The sequence below is a fragment of the Salmo salar genome, chromosome 01 (assembly GCF_965601325.2).
Source record: "Salmo salar chromosome 01, fSalSal1, whole genome shotgun sequence".
Taxonomy (NCBI): Eukaryota; Metazoa; Chordata; class Actinopteri; order Salmoniformes; family Salmonidae; genus Salmo; species Salmo salar.
The window spans coordinates 13151209-13174995 of NC_138291.1; the positions used below are offsets into that span (position 1 = coordinate 13151209).

Genomic DNA, 23787 nt, shown 5'->3' on the forward strand with positions numbered 1-23787 from the left:
ACCTCAGCGTAACATGGCGCCCTCCACCTCATACGCACCTCCCTGTAGTCACGGGTAGCTTGCTTATGGCTCTTCCCTGGCCTGGCCAAGCTACCCGTGTGCCCCCCCCAAAAAAATTATTGGGGGTGCCTCTCGGGTTTCCTTAGCTCCCTTAACTTGTCCTCCCAGAATTGTCTTTCGTCCTGCCAAGTCCATTCCTCCATTTTCTTCTCCTGTGGCTTCCTCCTCTTCTGCTGCTTGGTCCTGGTTTGGTGGGTGGTTCTGTAACGGCTGTCTTCATAAAAGGACCAAGGCGCAGCAGGTATGTGAATACTCATTTTTTTATTAAAAATAAGGAGTAAAGCATCCACTTAACAACACAAAAAGGTGACAACAGTGACAGTTCTGCAGGCTATAAACGCAGTGCAAAAACAACCACCCACCAACCCCAGTGACAAACATACTCCTACATATATGACTCCCAATCAGGAACAACGATCCTCAGCTGTTCCTGATCAGGAGTCACAAGACACACAGAACATTCAAACACACACACAAGACTGCCACGTCCTGACCCCCAAACTACTAAAACAGCTCCATCTGCTGGTCAGGACGTGACACCTAGTTAAATAAAGGTTCAATTTAAAAACAGATACAAAATAAAATGGGCTGATGTGATATTTCTTGGAATCTTTTAATGGAAGCTTTGAATTAAAAAAATACTGTGAAACAAAAAACAGGCATTTCAATAACAATATACACTACAGTTCAAAAGTTTGGGGTCACTTAGAAATGTCCTAGTTTTTGAAAGAAAAGCCAATTTTATCTCCATTAAAATACCAGCCTCAAAATTGATCAGAAATACAGTGTAGACATTGTTAATGTTGTAAATGACTATTGAGACTGGAAACGGCTGATGTTTAATGGAATATCTACATAGGTGTACAGAGGCCCATTATCAGCAACCATCACAGTTGAACAGCTGTGTTCTAATGGCACGTTGTGTTAGCTAATCCAAGTTTATCATTTTAAAAGGATAATTGATCATTAGAATACCCTTTTGCAATTATGTTATCACAGCTGAAAACTGTCGTTCTGATTAAAGAAGCAATAAAACTGGCCTTCTTTAGACTAGTTGGACATACCTCACAAGTCCTCAACTGGCAACTTCATTAAATAGTACCCGCAAAATCCCAGTCTCAATGTCAACAGTGAAGAGACGACTCCGGGATGCTGGCCTTCTAGGCAGAGTTGCAAAGAAAAAAACATATCTCAGATTGGCCAATAAAAATAAAAGATTAAGATGGGGAAAAGAACACAGACACTGGACAGAGGAACTCTGCCTAGAAGGCCAGCATCCCAGAGTCGCCTCTTCACTGTTAACGTTGAGACTGGTGTTTTGCGGGTACTATTTATTGAAGCTGCCATTTGTGGACTTGTGAGGTGTCTGTTTCACAAACTAGATACTCCAATGTACTTGTCCTCTTGCTCAGTTCTGCACCGGGGCCTCCCACTCCTCTTTCTATTCTGGTTAGAGCCAGTTTGCGCTGTTCAGTGAAGGGAGTAGTACACAGAGCTATACGAGATCTTCAGTTTCTTGGCAATTTCTCCCATGGAATAGCCTTCATTTCTCAGAACAAGACTACACACTGACAAGTTTCAGAGGAAATTTCTTTGTTTCTGGCCATTATGAGCCTGTAATCAAACCCACAAATGTTGATGCTCCAGATACTCAACTAGTCTAAAGAAGGCCAGTTTTATTGCCTCTTTAATCAGAACAACTGTTTTCAGCTGTGCTAACATCATTGCAAAAGGGTTTTCTAATGATCAATTAGCCTTTTAAAATGATAAACTTTGATTAGCTAACACAATGTGCCATTGGAACACAGGAGTGATGGTTGCTGATAATGGGCCTCTGTACGCCTATGTAGATATTCCATTTTAAAAAATTAGCCGTTTCCAGCTACAATAGTCATTTACAACATTAACAATGTCTACACTGTATTTCTAATCAACTTGATGTTATTTTAATGGATCAAAAACATTTCTAAGTGACCCCAAACTTTTGACCTGTAGTGTATCTGTTAAATCATATTTACATTGAGAATGCAGTACAGTGTATTAAACAATATGTTTTAAATGCATCACATACATAGAGTTACAGTTACTGCAACATTTATACCGGAGGTCTAATTAACTTCATAACCCACATGTCTCTGTTAATACTTCAGTAGCTGGCAGTTGAGAAGTCATCAAGTTCATCACATGGTTACCAGCCTCTCAAAAAGGGCAGTGAAGCTTATTATTCCCTCATTCTGTACAATAACTAGCTGTAACAATAATATCACTAACATTTCAGCTATCCACTAGCACTTAATCCTAATCTTAAACATAACCCTTATCCTAACCTTAACCCTTAAGGTAACACCTATTCTAACCATAAGCGTAACCTTAGCAAGCAATTTCTTATCAACAGATAGTTTATTTATAGTATGTACAGAATCTCTAGAAGGGTTATCCAGTCTGTCCAAATAAAGTGTGACCGAAAGTACTTCTTGCCTCCCAGTATTTATTTTGCAATCTTACAAAAATTGCAAAACATATACAACTTCAAATCGTACTACATGTGAGAGTAGGCTAAAATAATCTGTAGGCTAAAATCAACGCAATCCTGCATAGCTCATTTGGCAATTACAGTTTCACTTCATTACAAAGGTTAGTTTATCACAACATGCATGAACTTGATGGCGAGCCAGCATCCTGAAAAGCTAATTGATATTAATATGTGTACATATTAGGTGCTCAAGACCAAGGATTTTTTTATTCCTTGCTCACGACCAGCTATTGTTCAGCACCCAATTTAGAAGGATCCAACAGTGATAGGACTATCTGACTATATGCACCATACATATTTTATCTAACCATCTAGTCTAGTGGCTTGGCACTGAGTTTATAGAGCTATTGTTCAGCACCCAATTTAGAAGACTCCAACAGTGAAAGGACAATTGTTGGTTAAGGGATTGTAAGTAAGCAATTCTCTGTAAGGTCTACACCTGTTGTATTCGGCACATGTGATATTTAAAATGTATGTTGATATCTATTTGATCTAAGGATCTAGTCTAGTGGCTTGGAACTGAGTTTATAGAGCTATTGTGCAATCATTTATAGAAGCTCCTGTTCCCTATACAACGTCTGCTTTTCACATCTGATTAAACTCATCTGATTACACTAGAAGAACGGGAAGAAACAGATGTGATGAAATTGAAGTCACAATAACAAAGTGTAAGATAAATTGTGAGATACAATGTACAGTACATCTGAAATGTGAAAACAAAGAATCAATGGTCCAAAGATTCTTTAAAGCACTGATTATAGCTGGCAGTGGCCAGGACAAGTCACTACAGGAAAAAAATCTAGAGGGAACCATACTCTGGGTGGGGCTGTGTGGTGGTGCATCTGTTCATGTGAAAGTGTCTGAATGAACATGAGGCTACATAGCAGAGTGCATGTTCTGCACTATGTGCATTGTTAGGTGTGGGTGTGATGGAATGAAGCATCCTGAGGATGTGGTTACTAACAACAGTCAGTATTAGCATTAGACACAATATCTACAATACCAATGTCATCTAGAGATTTAAACTTTGAGCTGCAGCTGTTTGCTATGGAGCCGCTGGCTCACATTCTTGCCCTCCACCATAGAAATGTGTGTGATGGCTGTTTCCGAGCATCTTTTGCCCCTCCCCACCTTTTTCAGATTGTTCTTGATGTACAGGCGGAACTTCCTGGTGGCGAAGCAGTACACCACAGGGTCCAGGAGGCAGTTGAGCCCCATCAGCATCAAGGTGACCTGGTGGGCGTCGTTAAGCCTCTGCCTGGTCCGCTGGCCCCAGTCCATTCTGCCCCAGCCCTCCTTGATCTCCAGTACAGCCAGAGTCCAGGGGCCCTGGACCACGTGGTGGGGGAGGAAGCACACCACGAACACCCCCACCACGGCACACAGCATCTGCAGGGCCTGGCCCTTCACCCCCCGGAGCTGGGATGAACTGGAGCCCCGAGTCTGGGTAGGGGACTGGGCAAGCAGGGCATGGGCAATGAGCAGGTTACAGACTACTACGAGGAAGAAGACCAAGATGAAGCACCCCACGATGATGAGGTGGGTGGTGGCCACGCTCCGCTTCTCGTCGTCAGTCTTGTCGTGGTAGCCCTCAAAGCAGCGCGACACGTTGCCGTCGTCCACCTGGATGCCCGTCTCCAAGAGGTACGGCACGGACATTGACAAAGTGAGCACCCAGATTACCATGGTGACAGCCACTCCGCGGCGCCAATGGTCAGACGAGGCGGCATCAAGCGGGCGCGTGATGGCCCAGTAACGGTTGACGCTGATGGCGGCGAGGAAGAGGATGGAGCAGTAGGTGTTGATGAAGAAGAACGCGCCGGTGACGCGGCACAGGAAGTCGCCGTAGCGCCAGTCACCGCGGTGGTGGAAGTAGCCAATCCAGAAGGGGAGGGCGCACACGAAGAGGAGGTCGGCCACAGTCAGGTTAGTCATGTAGATTCGGATCTCGCTCATGGCCTTGGCGTTGCGCAGGCGCTGCAGCACGAACAGCACGTAACTGTTGGCTATCAGACCAAGGGCGAACACAACACCGTAAAACACTGGGAAGAGAGTGTAACGGAACTCAGAGTCCAGAAAGGTTATTTTACCGACTGTCGATATTTTCACTGTCGTGTTCACTGTCATGTCCTCTTCCATCGCCATGGTCGACTTCACTGTTGGTTCTGCTAAAGCAAGCAACTCCCTCTGTGAGAAAAATACTTCATATTAGACTCATATTTCAAGAATCACTCTGTCATGTTCACTTTGGTACAACTCTTACTGTAGCCAGTAGGAGGACTCTGGACATGTCTAGTGTCACTCTCGGGTGAAATGAATAGCTATAGGCCTATCCAGTCTGTGCAGTTGTTGATTCACTGAATCCACTCCTGATAAACACACAAAGAGTGTCATACCACCATATTTGAGAGTTTCACAACTTACTGTAAATGTAAATCAAATACAGCTGTATCTACAGAAACCATAAAACACACCAATGGTAACAGTCAGCTATGACACATACAGGAAGTGTCTTACAACACTTGTGTCACCAGCCTTTTCTGGTCTGCTATTAAGCCACAACACGTGCCGCATTCACAAGCTAGTCAGAACTCTGACATTTCCGACTTGCTGATTTGTTGAATGCGACTAGCATGTGAACATGGCAACTGCGCTTTGTTTATGATGATTGCTGGTTGATGACCATATTTCCAGTCACATCTAGACTAACGTCATCAGTATAGCAGACAATAACAAAAGGAGTGCCACTTTCTATTAACAACAAATTAGGCTATAAAGTCTTTATAGAAATTTCATGAAGTCTTCATAAACCCTACTTAGTGGCTTTACATTGCATTTATTAGCAAAGTCATATAAATGGTGCTACATAACAGATGATATGATACAACATTCCCGGGGCCACCAATACATTAAATGTATGACTATAAAACACACATGACTGTAAGTCACTTTGGATAAAAACATCTGCTTAATGGCATACATAGTAAATCCCACACTATTTTCAAGAAAAAGGACAATAAAGACTTAATATGTGAAATATTCACACTCATTCATACTTGAAATGAAAAAGAAACCTGTTACAGCCCTAGATTAGAATAGGTTAGAATATAATATATTTTTCCAGAGGGAACTTCCATTGTGTCATGTCTGATAAGATAAATAAAAAGTATACAGTATAGTAAACTTACAACAGCAACATTAACTCATTACCAGTGGTGTAAAGTAACTAAGTAAAAATACTTTGAAGTACTACTTAAGTCATTTTTGGGGGGTATCTGTACTTGAATTTACTATTTATAATTTTTTACAACTTTTAATCGACTACATTCCTAAAGGAAATATGTACTTTTTACTCACATAGATTTTTTCCTGACACCCAAAAGTACTTGTTCCATTTAGAATGCTCAGGCAGGACAGCATTATGGAAAACTCACGCACATATCAATAATGCATTTTCATCCCTACTGCCTCTGACCTGACTGACTTGACGTGCTCCTCTATTCCTCTGTTGTTCCCGCATATCGTTTTTCAATGGGAAAAGTAAAAAATACTTTATAGCGTTTCTCTTCAAACAATAGTGGGAACATATTTTCATAAAACATATCTACCGCTTCTTAGATGTGCTTTCAATGAGAATGACAGATCTATAACTCTATAACTATGATCTATAAGTATGTGAATTTGGTTGGGTAGCCCAAGAATTTACATATTGCAGCTTTAACTCTGGCTCTAATGAAAGACGTTAGACATGTGTACATTTGTTTAAACTTTTAAACAATAAACAATTATAAACATTTTCACAGGTAGGCTAATAAAGAAATGCAAAACATATTTTACATTTCAAGCAAAAAGTTAATGTGGATCCTAGCATTTGGATACTTTTTCTGTTAAAAAAGAGTTATGTTCCCATATGTATATACATACATTTTCTATGAAATTAACTAAGAAATGTGCACTTACCCAAGCGCGTGGCTCTTTCCTCGATTCGTTCTGTATTTCTGTGTGTGTTCTAGATAAACGCTATTAGGTTATCTTGAAACCAGCGTACTTTAGACTACATCGTAAACATCTCTATAGCCTAATACATGTGCGCGAATATACATACTACAATAACGTTTCTAGAAACAAGAGAAACTCCTCAAATGAATCGACCATGAAGAACTGAGGCGCACGTCGGACAACTCCGGTACTTGACAGACTCGTTGAGCTACCTGCTATGGGGGGTGATAAGAGACATATATAAGCCTAAGCAACTGTACCACAATGTGGCTGTTGCCTAGCATTGAATGTCTGACTGACATGACATGATACCAACACCTTACTAACATCTGAGTGAAGCCTGTGTCGTGTGTTAATGAATGCCATAATGTGCCTAGTTTATATTTATATTAATTAAATCTCAACCATAAATGTTAAAAATGTAATTTTTTTCTCCATGCAAGCACACATTCCCGAAGTAGCCACCTTGAGCGATGGTGTAGCCTACGGCTTGTGTATTTCCTGTTATCGCTACTGGCCTAGAAAAGATTATGTCCAATCTATAGGTAATTTGTCTTTCTTTCAACACCTCATGGTATGGTATGTTATCTTATCTCGCTGTATACAGATCTAAATGTTCTTAGCCATTCACAGACTATGTTGTTAACAGTTCCCAGTAGCCTACATCAGACAACCAATAAGAGTTGTGTCCATGGCTTTCAGTCGAATAGAGGAGTTCATAGGCGTATTCGGAATCCTTGGGATGTCCATTCAGTGAACAGAGGAGTTCATAGATTTTCCCAAAGGATCTGTGCTATTCGGGATCCTTGGGATGTCCCTACCTCTATCAAGTATAAATGTAAAATGGTTAACCTCTTACATCTAGACGTTCCGCTAGCGGAACACCACTCCAATATCCAATGATTGGGCGTGGCGCGAAATACAAACTCCTCGAAAATCCGAAAACTTCAATTTTTCAAACATATGACTATTTTACACCATTTTAAAGACAAGACTCTCCTTTATCCTCTCTGGGCTAGGCGGGACGAAATCGTCCCACCTACGCAACAGCCAGTGTAATCCCGTGGCGCGATTTTCAAATACCTTAGAAATGCTATTACTTCAGTTTCTCAAACATATTACTATTTTACACAATTTTAAAGACAAGACTCTCGTTAATCTAACCACACTGTCCGATTTCAAAAAGGCTTTAAAACGAAAGCAAAGCATTAGATTATGTCAGCTGTCACGACAGTGACGGATGGTGGCGCCCCTCCTCGGCCGGGCGGAGCTCGGCGGTCGTCGTCGCCGGCCTACTAGCTACCATCGATCCCTTTTTGTTTCACTTTCGTTTGGTTAGGTCTATGTAGGCACGCACCTGTTTTGGGTTAGTCATTAGTAAGGGGGGGTTATTTAGGTTAGCGTAGGATGTATGTGGTTGTACGTGATTGTGTTGCTTGTCCGGGTTTTTGTGTTCGTAAAGAACGTGTACTGAGTTTTTTCCTACTGCCAGTGGTTTATTTTATTTGTGTACACCACCGCAGAATCTTTCAGGGCTGCGCCCCTATACCTTGGCGACCACGTACAGTGCTTCCAATAAAGAAGTGTGGTCACGAACTCTCTCTGTCTCCTGCGCCTGACTCTACCTCTCCTGTTGTTCCTCGAGCCAGCCCGTGACAGAAATCACGTACCCAAACTTAATGGAGTCAGCAGGAGCTTCAGCGCCAGCCATGTCCATGGAGGAAACTGTAGACCAACACTCCACCCTGCTCCACCGGCTGGGGAACGCCATGGATCAGGTGTTGGCGCGCCTGGAGAGCTGGGACCGACGCGCTCTCGGCCCCCTGAATGCGGCAGGCCAACAGCCTGCGCCCCCGCCAGCACCCACAGCACCCAGTACCAGTGGGGTGAAACTCGCTCCCCCCAGGGAGTACGATGGAACGGCCGCTGGGTGTAAGGGCTTCTTACTCCAGCTGGAGTTATACCTGGCGACCGTTCGTCCCTCTCCCTCGGGGGAGGAGAGCGTCAGCGTCCTCGTCTCCTGCCTCACGGGTAAGGCCCTGGAATGGGCAAACGCCGTGTGGGACAGTCCGGACTCAGCCAGGGACAACTACCCAGAGTTCACCCGCCGCTTTCGGGCAGTATTCGATCATCCCCCGGAGGGGAGAGCGGCGGGTGAGCGGCTGTTTCACCTGAGGCAGGAGACGAGGAGCGCACAGGATTTCGCTCTCGAGTTCCGGACCCTGGCCGCGGGAGCAGGGTGGAATGAGAGGGCCCTTATAGATCACTACCGTTGTAGTTTGAGGGAGGACGTCCGCCGGGAATTAGCCTGTCGGGACACGACCCACACACTGGACCAACTGGTGGATCTGTCCATCCGACTCGACAATCTGCTGGCCGCCCGCGGACGTCCGACCCGGGCCCTGCTCATTCCACCCTCCAGCCCTCCTGCTCCCACGCCTATGGAGATAGGGGGGGCAGCAGCCAGGAAGACTGGAGGGGGAGGTCGCTCCTGCACCTCATGTGGTCGCAGAGGGCACACTGTGGACCGGTGCTGGGGAGACTCCCCTAGGAGTCCAGAAGGCAGGCAGAGCGCTCCTTTGACACCTCAGGTGAGTCAGCACCAGCCTCACCCAGACCCCCCTGTCCGTCACATGTATGTGTCAGTGTCCTTTCCTGGTTTCTCCCCTCACTCCCGGTTTAAGGCGCTAGTCGATTCAGGCGCAGCAGGGAGTTTTATGGACCGTGGGGTCGCGGCTAAGTTAGGGAGTCCCCTGGTCCAGTTGGACCAACCCTTCCCCGTGCACGCCCTAGACAGTCGACCACTAGGGTCAGGGCTGGTCAGGGAGGTCACTGTGCCTCTGGTCATGGTAATGCGGGGGGGTCATGAGGAGCGGATTAGTCTTTTCCTCATCGATTCCCCAGCATTTCCAGTGGTTCTAGGGATTCCCTGGCTAGCCACTCACAACCCTAAGATTTCGTGGGGACAGAGGGCTCTTAAGGGGTGGTCAAATGAGTGCTCGGGCAGGTGCATAGGAGTTTCCATCGGTGCGACTACGGTGGAGAGTCCAGACCAAGTCTCCACCATGCACATTCCCTCAGAGTATGCCGATTTGGCTATCGCCTTCAGTAAAACGAAGGCGACCCAATTACCACCTCATCGACGAGGAGACTGTGCGATAAACCTCCAGGTGGGCGCTGCCCTTCCTCGTAGTCACGTTTATCCCCTGTCTCAGGAGGAAACAGCGGCTATGGAGACATACGTCACTGAGTCCTTGAGGCAGGGATACATTCGGCCATCTCACTCACCCGTCTCCTCAAGCTTCTTTTTCGTGAAGAAGAAGGAGGGAGGTCTGCGCCCGTGCATTGACTATAGAGGTCTAAATGCCATCACAGTGGGTTTCAGTTACCCACTACCTCTCATCGCCTCGGCGATGGAGTCATTTCACGGGGCGCGCTTCTTCACGAAATTGGATCTCAGGAGCGCATATAATCTGGTGCGTATCCGAGGAGGGGACGAGTGGAAAACGGCATTTAGTACCACATCTGGCCATTATGAGTACCTCGTCATGCCGTATGGGTTAAAGAATGCTCCCGCAGTCTTTCAATCCTTTGTGGACGAGATTCTCCGGGACCTGCTCGGTCAGGGTGTAGTGGTGTACATCGATGACATTCTGGTCTACTCCACTACACGCGCCGAGCATGTGTCTCTGGTGCGTAAAGTGCTTGGGCGACTGGTGGAGCATGACCTATACGTCAAGGCTGAGAAATGTGAGTTTTCCAAACCAGCCGTCTCTTTCTTGGGGTATCGCATTTCCTCATCAGGGGTAGTGATGGAATGTGACCGCGTTTCAGCCGTGCGTAATTGGCCGACTCCCACCACGGTGAAGGAGGTGCAGCGGTTTTTGGGATTTGCCAATTACTACCGGAGGTTTATCCGGGGCTTTGGGCAGGTGGCGGCTCCCATTACCTCACTGTTGAAGGGGGGCCCGGTGCGGTTGCAGTGGTCCGCGGAGGCGGACAGGGCCTTTAGTCGTCTGAAGGTTTTGTTCACCGACGCTCCGGTGCTGGCGCACCCGGACCCCTCTTTGCCCTTTATAGTGGAGGTGGACGCGTCCGAGGCTGGGGTAGCAGCCGTGCTGTCCCAGCGCTCGGGCGCCCCCCCAAAGCTCTGCCCCTGCGCCTTCTTCTCTAGGAAGTTGAGTCCGGCGGAGCGTAACTATGATGTGGGGGACAGGGAGCTGTTGGCTGTGGTCAGAGCCCTGAAGGTGTGGAGACATTGGCTTGAGGGGGCACGTCACCCTTTTCTCATCTGGACTGACCACCGCAATCTGGAGTACAACCGGGCGGTGAGGAGACTGAACCCGCGTCAAGCCAGGTGGGCGATGTTCTTTACGAGATTTCGGTTTAACATCTCGTATATCCCAGGTTCCCGGAACACTAAGGCCGACGCACTGTCTCGTCTCCATGACGCCGAGGAACGGTCCACCGATCCCACGCCCATACTTCCAGCCTCCTGCCTGGTGGCACCGGTGGTCTGGGAGGTGGACGCGGACATCGAGAGGGCGTTACGGACGGAGCCTACTCCTCCGCAGTGTCCAGTGGGTCGTAAGTACGTTCCGCTCGATGTTCGCGATCGGCTGATTCGGTGGGCTCACACGCTTCCCTCCTCGGGTCACCCAGGGGTTGAGCGGACAGTGCGTGGTCTTAGTGGGAGATACTGGTGGCCCACCTTGGTGAGGGACGTGAGGCACTATGTCTCCTCCTGTTCGGTGTGCGCTCAGAGTAAGGCTCCCAGGCACCTGCCTAGAGGGAAATTACAACCCCTCCCGGTTCCACAACGACCATGGTCCCACCTGGCGGTGGATTTCTTGACCGATCTCCCGCCGTCTCAGGGCAACACTACGATCCTGGTCATTGTGGACCGGTTTTCTAAGTCCTGCCGTCTGCTTCCGTTACCCGGTCTTCCTACGGCCCTGCAGACCGCGGAAGCCTTATTCACCCACGTCTTCCGGCACTACGGGGTGCCCGAGGATATCGTCTCAGATCGAGGCCCCCAGTTCACGTCCCGAGTGTGGCGGGCGTTTATGGAGGTTCGTGCCATGGGCCGAAATGGCTCAGAACTCTTTGCGCCACTCCTCCACCAACATATCACCATTCCAATGTGTGTTGGGTTATCAGCCGGTCCTGGGGCCATGGCATCAGAGCCAGACGGAGGCCCCTGCGGTGGAGGAATGGGTTCAGCGCTCAAGGGAGACCTGGGACGCTGTGCAGGAATCCCTGGAACGAACCAGGGTGCGACAAAAAGCGAGCGCTGACCGGCACCGCAGCGAGGCCCCCGTGTTCACCCCAGGGGAGAGAATCTGGCTCTCGACCCGGAACCTGCCCCTCCGCCTGCCCTGCCGGAAGCTGGGTCCGCGGTTTGTGGGGCCATTTAAAGTCCTGAGGAGAATAAACGAGGTGTGTTACAGATTACAACTTCCTTCTTATCATCGCATTAACCCCTCGTTTCATGTGTCTCTCCTCATGCCGGTGGTAGCTGGTCCGCTGCAGGAAAATGAGGTACGGGAGGTCCCTCCACCCCCCCTGGACATCGGGGGGCCCTCGGCGTACACAGTCCGGTCCATCTTGGACTCCAGACGCCGGGCGAGGGGCCTGCAGTACCTCGTGGACTGGGAGGGGTACGGCCCGGAGGAGAGGTGCTGGGTACCGGTGGAGGACATACTGGACCCAGCGCTCATCCGGGAGTTCCACAGCCTCCATCCGGATCGCCCTGCGCCTCGCCCTCCGGGGCGACCTCGAGGCCGGCGTCGGCGCGCTGCGGGAGCCGCGCGTCAGGGGGGGAGTACTGTCACGACAGTGACGGATGGTGGCGCCCCTCCTCGGCCGGGCGGAGCTCGGCGGTCGTCGTCGCCGGCCTACTAGCTACCATCGATCCCTTTTTGTTTCACTTTCGTTTGGTTAGGTCTAGGTAGGCACGCACCTGTTTTGGGTTAGTCATTAGTAAGGGGGGGTTATTTAGGTTAGCGTAGGATGTATGTGGTTGTACGTGATTGTGTTGCTTGTCCGGGTTTTTGTGTTCGTAAAGAACGTGTACTGAGTTTTTTCCTACTGCCAGTGGTTTATTTTATTTGTGTACACCAATCTTTCAGGGCTGCGCCCCTATACCTTGTCGACCACGTACAGTGCTTCCAATAAAGAAGTGTGGTCACGAACTCTCTCTGTCTCCTGCGCCTGACTCTACCTCTCCTGTTGTTCCTCGAGCCAGCCCGTGACATCAGCAGAGTACCCAGCCAGAAATAATCAGACACCCATTTTTCAAGCTAGCATATAATGTCACAAAAACCCAGAAGACAGCTAAATGCAGCACTAACCTTTGATGATCTTCATCAGATGACACACCTAGGACATTATGTTATACAATACATGCATGTTTTGTTCAATCAAGTTCATATTTATATCAAAAAACAGCTTTTTACATTAGCATGTGACGTTCAGAACTAGCATACCCCCCCGCAAACCTCCGGTGAATTTACTAAATTACTCACGATAAACGTTCACAAAAAGCATAACAATTATTTTAAGAATTATAGATACAGAACTCCTTTGTGCACTCGCTATGTCCGATTTTAAAATAGCTTTTCGGTGAAAGCACATTTTGCAAGATTCTGAGTACATAGCCCAGCCATATTTAGACACCCATATTTAGACACCCACCAAGTTTAGCCCTGACCAAACTCAGATTTACTATTACAAAAGTTTGATTACCTTTGATGTTCTTCGTCAGAATGCACTCCCAGGACTGCTACTTCAATAACAAATGTTGGTTTGGTCCAAAATAATCCATCGTTATATCCAAATAGCGGCGTTTTGTTCAAGACACTATCCGAAGTGTAAATAAGGGTCACGAGCATGGCGCAATTCGTGACAAAAAAATTCTAAATATTCCATTACCATACTTCGAAGCATGTCAACCGCTGTTTAAAATCCATTTTTATGCCATTTTTCGCGTAAAAAAGCGATAATATTCCGACCGGGAATCTGCGTTTAGGTAAACAGAGGAAAGAAAACAAAGCATTTGGTCGACGCGGGCACGCGCCTGAGTCTCACAGTACTGTAACCAGCCACTACCCAAACGCGCTACTTTTTTTCAACCAGAGCCTGCAAAGCCACGATTCAGCTTTTTGCCGCCTTCTGAGAGCCCATGGGAGCCGTAGGAAGTGTCACGTAACAGCAGAGATCCTCTGTAATGGATAGAGATAATCAAGAAGGGCAAGAAATTGTCAGACACCCCACTTCCTGCATGGAATCTTCTCAGGTTTTGGCCTGCCATATGAGTTCTGTTATACTCACAGACACCATTCAAACAGTTTTAGAAACTTTAGTGCTGCATTTAGCGGTGGTTTTGTTTTTTGTGACATTATATGCTAGCTTGAAAAATGGGTGTCTGATTATTTCTGTCTGGGTACTCTGCTGACATAATCTAATGTTTTGCTTTCGTTGTAAATCCTTTTTGAAATCGGACAGTGTGGTTAGATAATAATGTAATCATTGTAGCTTTGTTTTTTTTCTAAATTGACACTGCTAGTACAGTGAGTTATAGATAATGTGAATGTGTAGATGTATGGTGACTCCACGTTTCGATGAATGGACCAATGGGACTGCCATGGTCAAGTCGCTTGACGGGTACCAGGAATGGTGGAAGGACAATCTGAAGGTAATTATCTTTGCACACAACACAGCAGTGTCCAGGCCTCTAGAGTACTCACCCTATCACCTGCTTTACGGAGGGGAGCCGCAGCAGTTTACTGACATAAACAATGCAATTGTATATAACATTACTGCATATACTGTAGTATAAAAAAATGTGTGATTGACTTAGTGTTTTTCTATTGTTGTTTTTGTATGACGTACTTTGAGTTCACTGATACTCCAACTGATCTGGTGGAAGTTGTTTAACCAGATCAGAACGCCTTCCAAGACCACCTTCAGGCACGGACTGAGAAGGATGTGGAGGTTTTTGACCAGGTAAAAATGATTCTCTGCTGCTAATTTATTTTCTGTCTTTCCAAGAGATATATATGAGATGTATTTGTAATAATATGAAATATAATTGATTTTATTTCTATTATCAATCAAGGTGAGACTGAACATGGACAGGGCGCATGAGAGAAAGGAGAGCCACCGGAGAAGAATCAAGGGGACCAAGTGCTTCGACATCCGGGCGAATGACTTGACTTGGAAGAAGGACAAAAGGAAGGCTAGACCTGGGAAAGCTTGGTGCTCCTAGCTAGGGTCACCATCCGTTAAGGTGGTGACCCCAGTACCAACACTGGCCCAGGGGTTTCTCCAAATAGTAAATCTCAAGGCTAACCACTGGGTCACATTAAGTAACCGCCACTTCCAGCTGTACAAAAGACTATTGAGAGTAAATATTAGTTCATCATAGGCGAGCTGTAGCTCCGCCCACCGGTGATGTGGAGCAAAGCACGCTGGGCGACACTTAAAGTAACATGTGATGCGTAACACATGTAGACCTTTTTAACCTCTTGGGGCTAGGTGGGACGCTAGCGTGCCACCCGTGGTGCACTCCATCAACAGCAGGTGCATTTCAAGAGCGGCAAATTTGAATCCAACTAAATGTCAAAATTCAAATTTTTCAAAAATACAACTATGTTACACCATTTGAAAGATAAACATCTCCTTAATCTAACCACGTTTTACGATTTCAAAAAGGTTTTACGGCGAAAGCATAAATTTAGAGTATGTTAGGACAGTACATTTACAAGAGTTGTGTGTAATGTTTTGTCAAGTCAAAGACAGGGTCACCAAAACCATAAAACCAGCTAAAATGATACACTAACCTTTTACAATCTCCATCAGATGACACTCCTAGGACATTATGTTAGACAATGCATGCATTTTTAGTTCTATCAAGTTCATATTTATATACAAAAACAGCGTTTTACTATGGCATTGATGTTGAGGAAATCGTTTCCCTCCAATAACCGGCAGTCAAGTCAGCGTCACAAATTAAATAATTAAAATTAGAAAACATTGGTAAAATATTATATTGTCATTTAAAGAATTATAGATTTACATCTTTTGAACGCAATCAACTTGCCAGATTTAAAAATAACCTTACTGGGAAATCACACTTTGCAATAATCTGAGCACTGTGCCCAGAAAAATACGCGTTGCGATACAGACTAGACGTCATGTTGGGGAGATCTAAAATCGAAAATACTATGTAAATAATCCATTACCTTTGATTCTCTTCATCAGATGTCACTTCCAGGTATCACAGGTCCATAACGAATGTAGTTTTGTTCAAAAAAGCTCATCATTTATGTCCAAAAATCTCCGTCTCGTTAGCACATGATGTAAGCCAGCCGGACTTCTCGTCATGAACGAGGGGAAAAAATATATTTCCGTTCGTTCAAACATGTCAAACGTTGTATAGCATAAATCATTAGGGCCTTTTTTAACCAGAACATGAATAATATTCAAGGTGGACGAATGCATAGTCTTTTATAACGTATTGGAACGAGGGTACCCAACATGAAGTAGCGCGCCAGGTGTCTAATGGGACATCACCGTTCCATGGCTCTTGTTCGGTCAGATCTCCCTCCAGAAGACTCAAAACACTTTGTAAAGGCTGGTGACATCTAGTGGAAGCAATAGGAAGTGCCAAAATATTCCTAAACCCCTGTGTTTTTCAATGGGATAGGTTTAAAGTCAATACAACACATCAGGTATCCACTTCCTGTCAGAAAATGTCTCAGGGTTTTGCCTGCCAAATGAGTTCTGTTATACTCACAGACACCATTCAAACAGTTTTGGAAACTTTAGAGTGTTTTCTATCCATATATAATAAGTATATGCATATTCTAGTTACTGGGTAGGATTAGTAACCAGATTAAATCGGGTACATTTTTTTTATCCAGACGTGCAAATGCTGCCCCCTAGACCCAACAGGTTAAGGCATTCATGGTAAGATCATTCATAATAAACTTACACTCAAACTGACACGTGACGTGTCAGTGACACGTTATGCGATGTGAACACCACGTCTACATAACGTGTATGTGTTGCTTGACGTGAACGTGTCGGTAGTTTGCCTTAGAAACAAACTTGTCTCCATTGACAGTCCATGTTAATTTATGGCAGTATTTTGTGGTGCTAGGTCGGTGACTTGGTGAGAGGTATCAGTAGCTTCACAAGGCTTAATTCTGGCATGAATCACCCCCCATAGCCTGCCCTATATCAAGAGGTTTGAACAAGCATCAACTTCAATGGAAAAACCCAAGTATTGTTCACGTGCAGTACGTGCACCCCTGGTGGTATTTAGAATTGAACAACTAAGGATCCTAAGTTACGGTGGATAGGGAGTGTTATCTTTAGAAAATAACAGAAAGGCCTGCACACTGTTAGGCTTATACTACTACAGTAATTACCACCTTCTAATCTGGAATCCTTAATTGGTGAAACTGCCACATCCATTTGGTGTATTACAACAACAAATAACTTAGTACAAATAACAAACACTGTTTCCCCTCAGACATCATTGCACGCATGATAGGACAGCTGAATATGTGCTGCATTTTTTTTACCATGTTGTTGAATGCTCTTCTCCTCTGTTTTCATCAACAACACAAAAACAATAATAAAGGCGCTTAGGCCTGGGGGCCCTAATCCCGATTCGATATTTAAAAGCAGGCTAGATAGTATGGGTATTATACAGTCAGCCACAGTTGCAGTACACAAAAGTGTCTTACCCAGTAGGCTACTTCATTTGAGCCAGACCCTGGCACCTCACAGTTTTGGACTGTTTCGTTCCAGAACCGAATTGTCCAGATCTGGAACATCTGGCATGACATTTCTTTCCACTGTTTGCAATCTATAATTTCCAATAAAAGCTAGCAGTGTTAATTCGAGTTGCTTCCTCTGTAATTGTCCTGCCCTCTTTAAAATGTATTGTGAAAAAGTGCCTGATAGTCTAAGAATTCATTAGTGTTGGGCCAGCCCAGGTTTATGGTTTGCGCAACGTTGTAGTCTAGAAATACCACTTCCTGCCCTGCAGGACACCGACAGCACCCGATGACACATGAATGACAAAAATATAAATCAAGGACATCAACCACCCGAGCCACGGCCTGTTCACACAAATACCTTATTTACATAAGTATTCAGAACTTTTGCTATGAGACTCGAAATTGAGCTCAGGTGCATCCTGTTTCCATTGATCGTCCTTGAGATGTTTCTACAACTTGATTAGAGTCCACTTGTGGTAAATTCAATTGATTGGACATGATTTGGAAAGGCACACACCTGCCTATCTAAACTCAGCAAAAAAAGAAACGTCCTCTCTCTGTCAACTGCGTTTATTTTCAGCAAACTTAACATGTGTAAATATTTATGAACTGCACCAGATTTGCCAGTTCTTGCTGTGAGATGTTACCCCACTCTTCCACCAAGGCACCTGCAAGTTCCCGGACATTTCAACAGGTCCCAGACGTGCTCAATGGGATTGAGATCCGGGCTCCTTGCTGGCCATGGCAGAACACTGATATTCCTGTCTTGCAGGGAATCACACACAGAACGAGCAGTATGGCTGGTGGCATTGTCATGCTGGAGGGTCATGTCAGGACGGGCCTGCAGGAAGGGTACCACATGAGGGAGGAGGATATCTTCCCTGTAACGCACAGTGTTGAGATTGCATGCATTGACAACAAGCTCAGTCTGATGAAGCTGTGACACACCGCCCCAGACCATGACAGACCCTCCACCTCCAAATCGATCCCGCTCCAGAGTACAGGCCTCGGTGTAACGCTCATTCCTTCGACGATAAACGTGAATCCGACCATCACCCCTGGTGAGACAAAACTGCGATTCGTCAGTGAAGAGCACTTTTTACCAGTCCTGTCTGGTCCAGCAACGGTGGGTTTGTGCCCATAGGTGACGTTGTTGCCGGTGATGGCTGGTGAGGACCTGCCTTACAACAGGCCTACAAGCCCTCAGTCCAGCCTCTCTCAGCCTATTGCGGACAGTCTGAGCACTGATAGAAGGATTGTGCGTTCCTGGTGTAACTCTGGCAGTTGTTGTTGCCATCCTGTACCTGTCCCGCAGGTGTGATGTTCGGATGTACCGATCCTGTGCAGGTGTTGTTACACATGGTCTGCCACTGCGAGGACGATCAGCTGTCCGTCCTGTCTCCCTGTAGCTCTGTCTTAGGCGTCTCACAGTACGGCCATTGCAATTTATTGTCCTGGCCACATCTGCAGTTCTTATGCCTCCTTGCAGCATGCCTAAGGCATATTCACGCAGATGAGCAGGGACCCTGGGCATCTTTCTTTTGGTGTTTAACAGAGTCAGTAGAAAGGCCTCTTTAGTGTCCTAACTTTTCATAACTGTGACCTTAATTGCCTACCGTCTGTAAGGTGTTAGTGTCTTAATGACTGTTCCACAGGTGCATGTTCATTAATTGTTTATGGTTCATTGAACAAGCATGGGAAACAGTGTTTAAACCCTTTACAATGAAGATCTGTGAAGTTATTTGTATATTTATGAAATATCTTTGAAGGACAGGGTCCTGAAAAAAGGACGTTTCTTTTTTTGCTGAGTTTATATAAGGTCACACACACAGTTGTCCTTGAGTGACTCACACAAGTCAACAAAGTCTGTTTTTTTAACATCCATTGCGAGTTCCTCAGTATTTGAAAAATCGTTCCAACACTCCCGGCCTCGATAATCACCAAGCATCGGTGTGAACGAGCAAAATATCATGATCTGATGATCCCCTATATACAGCTGTCTGTCCCAAGCTCACTGGCACAGGAAACTCTGAGGGCCCGGAATAGGCTAGTTGATACAGGCTTCAGCCAAACCCAGTGATGATTTGATACAATGTTGCACTTCTCTAGCAATAGCTCAAGTGAAGACTGTGAGAGAACATTTTTTTTTTTACTTGCTTTGTTTAATATTAATAGTTAACAATTATATATTTAATAATAGTAAGAGATTTTCATAACTACCAATGCTGTGCTTCTGAGAAAGGATGGTTCCCCTCTAGCTCACTGCAGCTGGTCTGAGTATATCGTCAAGGACATGGTGTGACTCTAGATAGAGATAACTTGAGGAATAGAATAGACATGTTATTGTTTCTAATCATCTTTGCTTCTGAGAAACTTGGTCATGTGGCCAAAGACAAAGAGCCTTTGAGAGTGACTGCAGCTCATCAGTCCATCCTGTTCTTTTTGTATCTTTCAAGGGAATAACTGTGTGGAGATATGAAGAGAACAGAGGCTGGCTTGAGAAAAGGGCCTAACGGAACTGGCGTTATCACTTGTTTGTGCATTATGATCTCACACATCCGATAGTTTATGCTGCCCTGCTCTAACAGGAAGGGTGGTACCAGCCATGACAAAGCATTTTTAGGTCTACTGTATAAGACTTCTGCATTTTTGGTATTGTTGAACTCTCGGTCCTACACTCAAGAGTGTTTAGCCGACCAGCTTCATTATTGCAATTCTTATTAATAAAAATGACTGTTTGAAGAAATGACAAGAAGTCTCTGTCACTTGTTAGAATTTCCATGACAAGAGATAGAAAGGGAGGCAGACAGGCGGAGTGGAGAGATGGATGTGATTGAAACAGTGGCGACCCGTCACTCAGGGCAGTTGGGGCAGAGCCCCACCTGTTTTGAGCCACACATTATTTTCACAAAAAAATATATATTTATCTATATATATATTTTTGTATTTTTTGGGGGGGGGGCTTGCCTGTTTTGCATGTTATTTTGGCATTAATACATGTTACATATCAGTTTGTAAACAATGCAAAAAATATATGTATCATTGAATTAAAAAAGCAGCATACAAAAAGGTAGCTCAAAAATGCAGGTGTTTCAGCCTAGCTCAGTGCTTTCTGTGGTGTTGGGGCAGGCCAGCAGAAAATAGGAGAATTGCACCGTGATTGGCTCAGCATTGCACTGTGATTGTCTCAGTGTTCTGTCACTCATGGCCCTCTATGTCACCTGCCTTTAGTAAGGGGAGACATCAAGAATGTGAGCCCTCCTGTGTCCTGCCATAGACTTAGATTAGAAGTGCCCTTCCAACAAGGCTCAAGGTCATCAGCCACAGAAATGACGTCAAATCACGTTATATGTACAGTAGCTTTGATTGGACTTTTCATGTCAACATCTTACTTTCACAACCTTAGCTAGCAGTCATCATCATGATTCATGAATCAAGTCTACTGACAAATCCTTTTTAATCCTTGTCATATGAAGATAAATAATGAAGAGACAATACAGATAAAACGTATATCGGTGCTCATCAGCCATTGGACATAAACATTACACAACAATTTGGAGATCGCAAATTCAACAATGAGTGGTTTGAAAGGACTCGGTGATAGTGGCTAACTGCAAGCATGCAACTGGGAAAATACGTTTTGAACGGTCATTCAACTTGGAATTGTAAATCCAGCATCTTTCTCTTTGATGACAAAATTTGCCCTCGAAGGACTGCTGCACCACTTTCCTGTTCAAACACATCACACCAACCGAGTCCAAAAATGTCTTATGCTGCTTCATAAATTACATTTGTGGGCACCATTTGTCAACATTATAGTGCAATTAATATATTGTTTAGTGTTGTTTTGTGGCTTTGCTGGCATGCATAAAAAAAATGGGGTTTGCCCCACCAAGATTTACATGCTAAAATCGCCACTGGATTGAAAAAAAAACAGAATTTTCATCAGGATAGTTTCTACTGTTTATATTTGTCGGGTTTAGGCCTTAGTATTCTTAATCAAGAATCATATCACCTCCACCCTACCTGTTACCTTAGACCCACTGCAATTTGCTTACCACCCCAATAGGTCCACAGACGATGCAATCGCCATCACACTGTACAATGCCCTATCCCATCTGGACAAGAGGAATACCTATGTAAGAATGCTGTTCATTGACTACAGCTCAGCATTCAACACCATAGTACCCCCCCCAAACTCATCATTAAGCTTGAGACCCTGGATCTCGACACCGCCCCGTGCAACTGGACTTCCTGACGGGCCGCCCCCAGGTGGTGAAGGTAGGAAACATCATCTCCACTCCGCTGATCCTCAACACTGGGTCCCCACAAGAGTGAGTTCTCAGCCCTCTCCTGTACTCCCTGTTCACCCACGACTGCGTGACCGTGCACGCCTCCAACTCAATCATCAGGTTTGCAGACGACAATACAGTGGTAGGCTTGATTACCAACAACAACGAGACGGCTTACAGGGAGTAGATGAGGGCCCTCGGAGTGTGGTGTCAGGAAAATAAACTCTCACTCCATGTCAGCAAAACAAAAGAGATGGTCGTGGACTTCAGGAAACAGCAAAGGGAGCACCCACCATCCACATCGATGGGACAGCAGTGGAGAAGGTGGAAAGTTTTAAGTTCCTCTGTGTACATCACCGATAAACTGATATGGTCCACACACACAGACAGTGTGGTGAATAAGGCTCAACAGCGCCACTTCATTCCCAGGAGGCTGAAAAAACGTGGCTTGTCGCCGAAAACCCTCACTAACTTTTACAGGTGCACAATGGAGAGCATCCTGTCGGGCTGTATCACCGCCTGGTACAGCAGCTGCACCGCCCACAACCGCAGGGTCCTCCAGAGGGTGGTGCGGTCTGCACAACGCATCACCGGGCGCAAACTACCTGCCCTCCAGGACACCTACAAGCACTGATGTCACATGAATGACAAAAATATAAATCAAGGACAATAACCACCCGAGCCACTACCTGTTCACCCCACTTCCATCCAGAAGGTGAAGTCAGTACAGGTGCATCAGAGCTGGGACAGAGAGATTGAAAACAGCTTCAATCTCAAGGCCATCAGATTGTTAAACAGCCACCACTAGCACAGAGAGGCTGCTGTCTACCTACAAACTTCATATCATTGGCCACTTTAATAAATGGAACACTAGTCATTTTAATAATGCCACTTTAAGAATGTTTCCATATCTCGTATTACTCATCTCATATGTATATAATGTATACTGTATCCTTCACTATCTATTCTTTAATATCTTTTGCATCTTAGCCGCTCTGGTCACTGCTCATCCATATATTTTATACTTATTCTCATCCCATTCCTTTACTAGATTGTGTGTATTAGGTTTTGTTGTGGAATTGTTAGATATTACCTGTTAGATACTGCTGCACTGTCGGATCTAGAAGCATAAGCATTTCAGTACACTTACATTTACATTTACATTTAAGTCATTTAGCAGACGCTCTTATCCAGAGTGACTTACAAATTGGTGGATTCACCTTATGATATCCAGTGGAACAACCACTTACAATAGTGCATCTAAATCTTTTAAGGGGGGGGGGGGGGGTTAGAAGGATTACTTTATCCTATCCTAGGTATTCCTTAAAGAGGTGGGGTTTCAGGTGTCTCCGGAAGGTGGTGATTGACTCCGCTGTCCTGGCGTCGTGAGGGAGCTTGTTCCACCATTGGGGTGCCAGAGCAGCGAACAGTTTTGACTGGGCTGAGCGGGAACTGTGCTTCCTCAGAGGTAGGGAGGCGAGCAGGCCAGAGGTGGATGAACGCAGTGCCCTTGTTTGGGTGTAGGGCCTGATCAGAGCCTGAAGGTACGGAGGTGCCGTTCCTCTCACAGCTCCGTAGGCAAGCACCATGGTCTTGTAGCGGATGCGAGCTTCAACAGGAAGCCAGTGGAGAGAGTGGAGGAGCGGGGTGACGTGAGAGAACTTGGGAAGGTTGAACACCAGACGGGCTATGGCGTTCTGGATGAGTTGTAGGGGTTTAATGGCACAGGCAGGGAGCCCAGCCAACAGCGAGTTGCAGTAATCCAGACGGGAGATGACAAGTGCCTGGATTAGGACCTGCGCCACTTCCTGTGTGAGGCAGGGTCGTACTCTGCGAATGTTGTAGAGCATGAACCTACAGGATCGGGTCACCGCCTTGATGTTAGTAGAGAACGACAGGGTGTTGTCCAGGGTCACGCCAAGGTTCTTGGCACTCTGGGAGGAGGACACAATGGTGTTGTCAACCGTGATGGCGAGATCATGGAACGGGCAGTCCTTCCCCGGGAGGAAGAGCAGCTCCGTCTTGCCGAGGTTCAGCTTGAGGTGGTGATCCGTCATCCACACTGATATGTCTGCCAGACATGCAGAGATGCTATTCGCCACCTGGTTAT

At 45.8% G+C, this 23787-nt stretch overlaps 1 protein-coding gene across 3 annotated transcripts in view; it reads right to left on the reverse strand.

The window, feature by feature from the left end:
- Window positions 1-654: 654 nt before the first annotated feature.
- Window positions 655-23787, reverse strand: part of LOC106561476 (platelet-activating factor receptor) — a 32259-nt gene continuing 9126 nt past the window's right edge. The window contains exons 1-2 of one of the 3 annotated variants that reach the window (XM_045714311.2): window positions 6554-8637; window positions 655-4780 (exon numbers count right to left, since the gene is read on the reverse strand). In XM_045714311.2, coding sequence (XP_045570267.1) covers window positions 3614-4738 — 1125 coding nt within the window. In that variant the 5' untranslated portion in view covers window positions 4739-4780; window positions 6554-8637 and the 3' untranslated portion in view covers window positions 655-3613. The other 2 variants (XM_045714314.2, XM_045714312.2) reach the window with 2 other exon arrangements.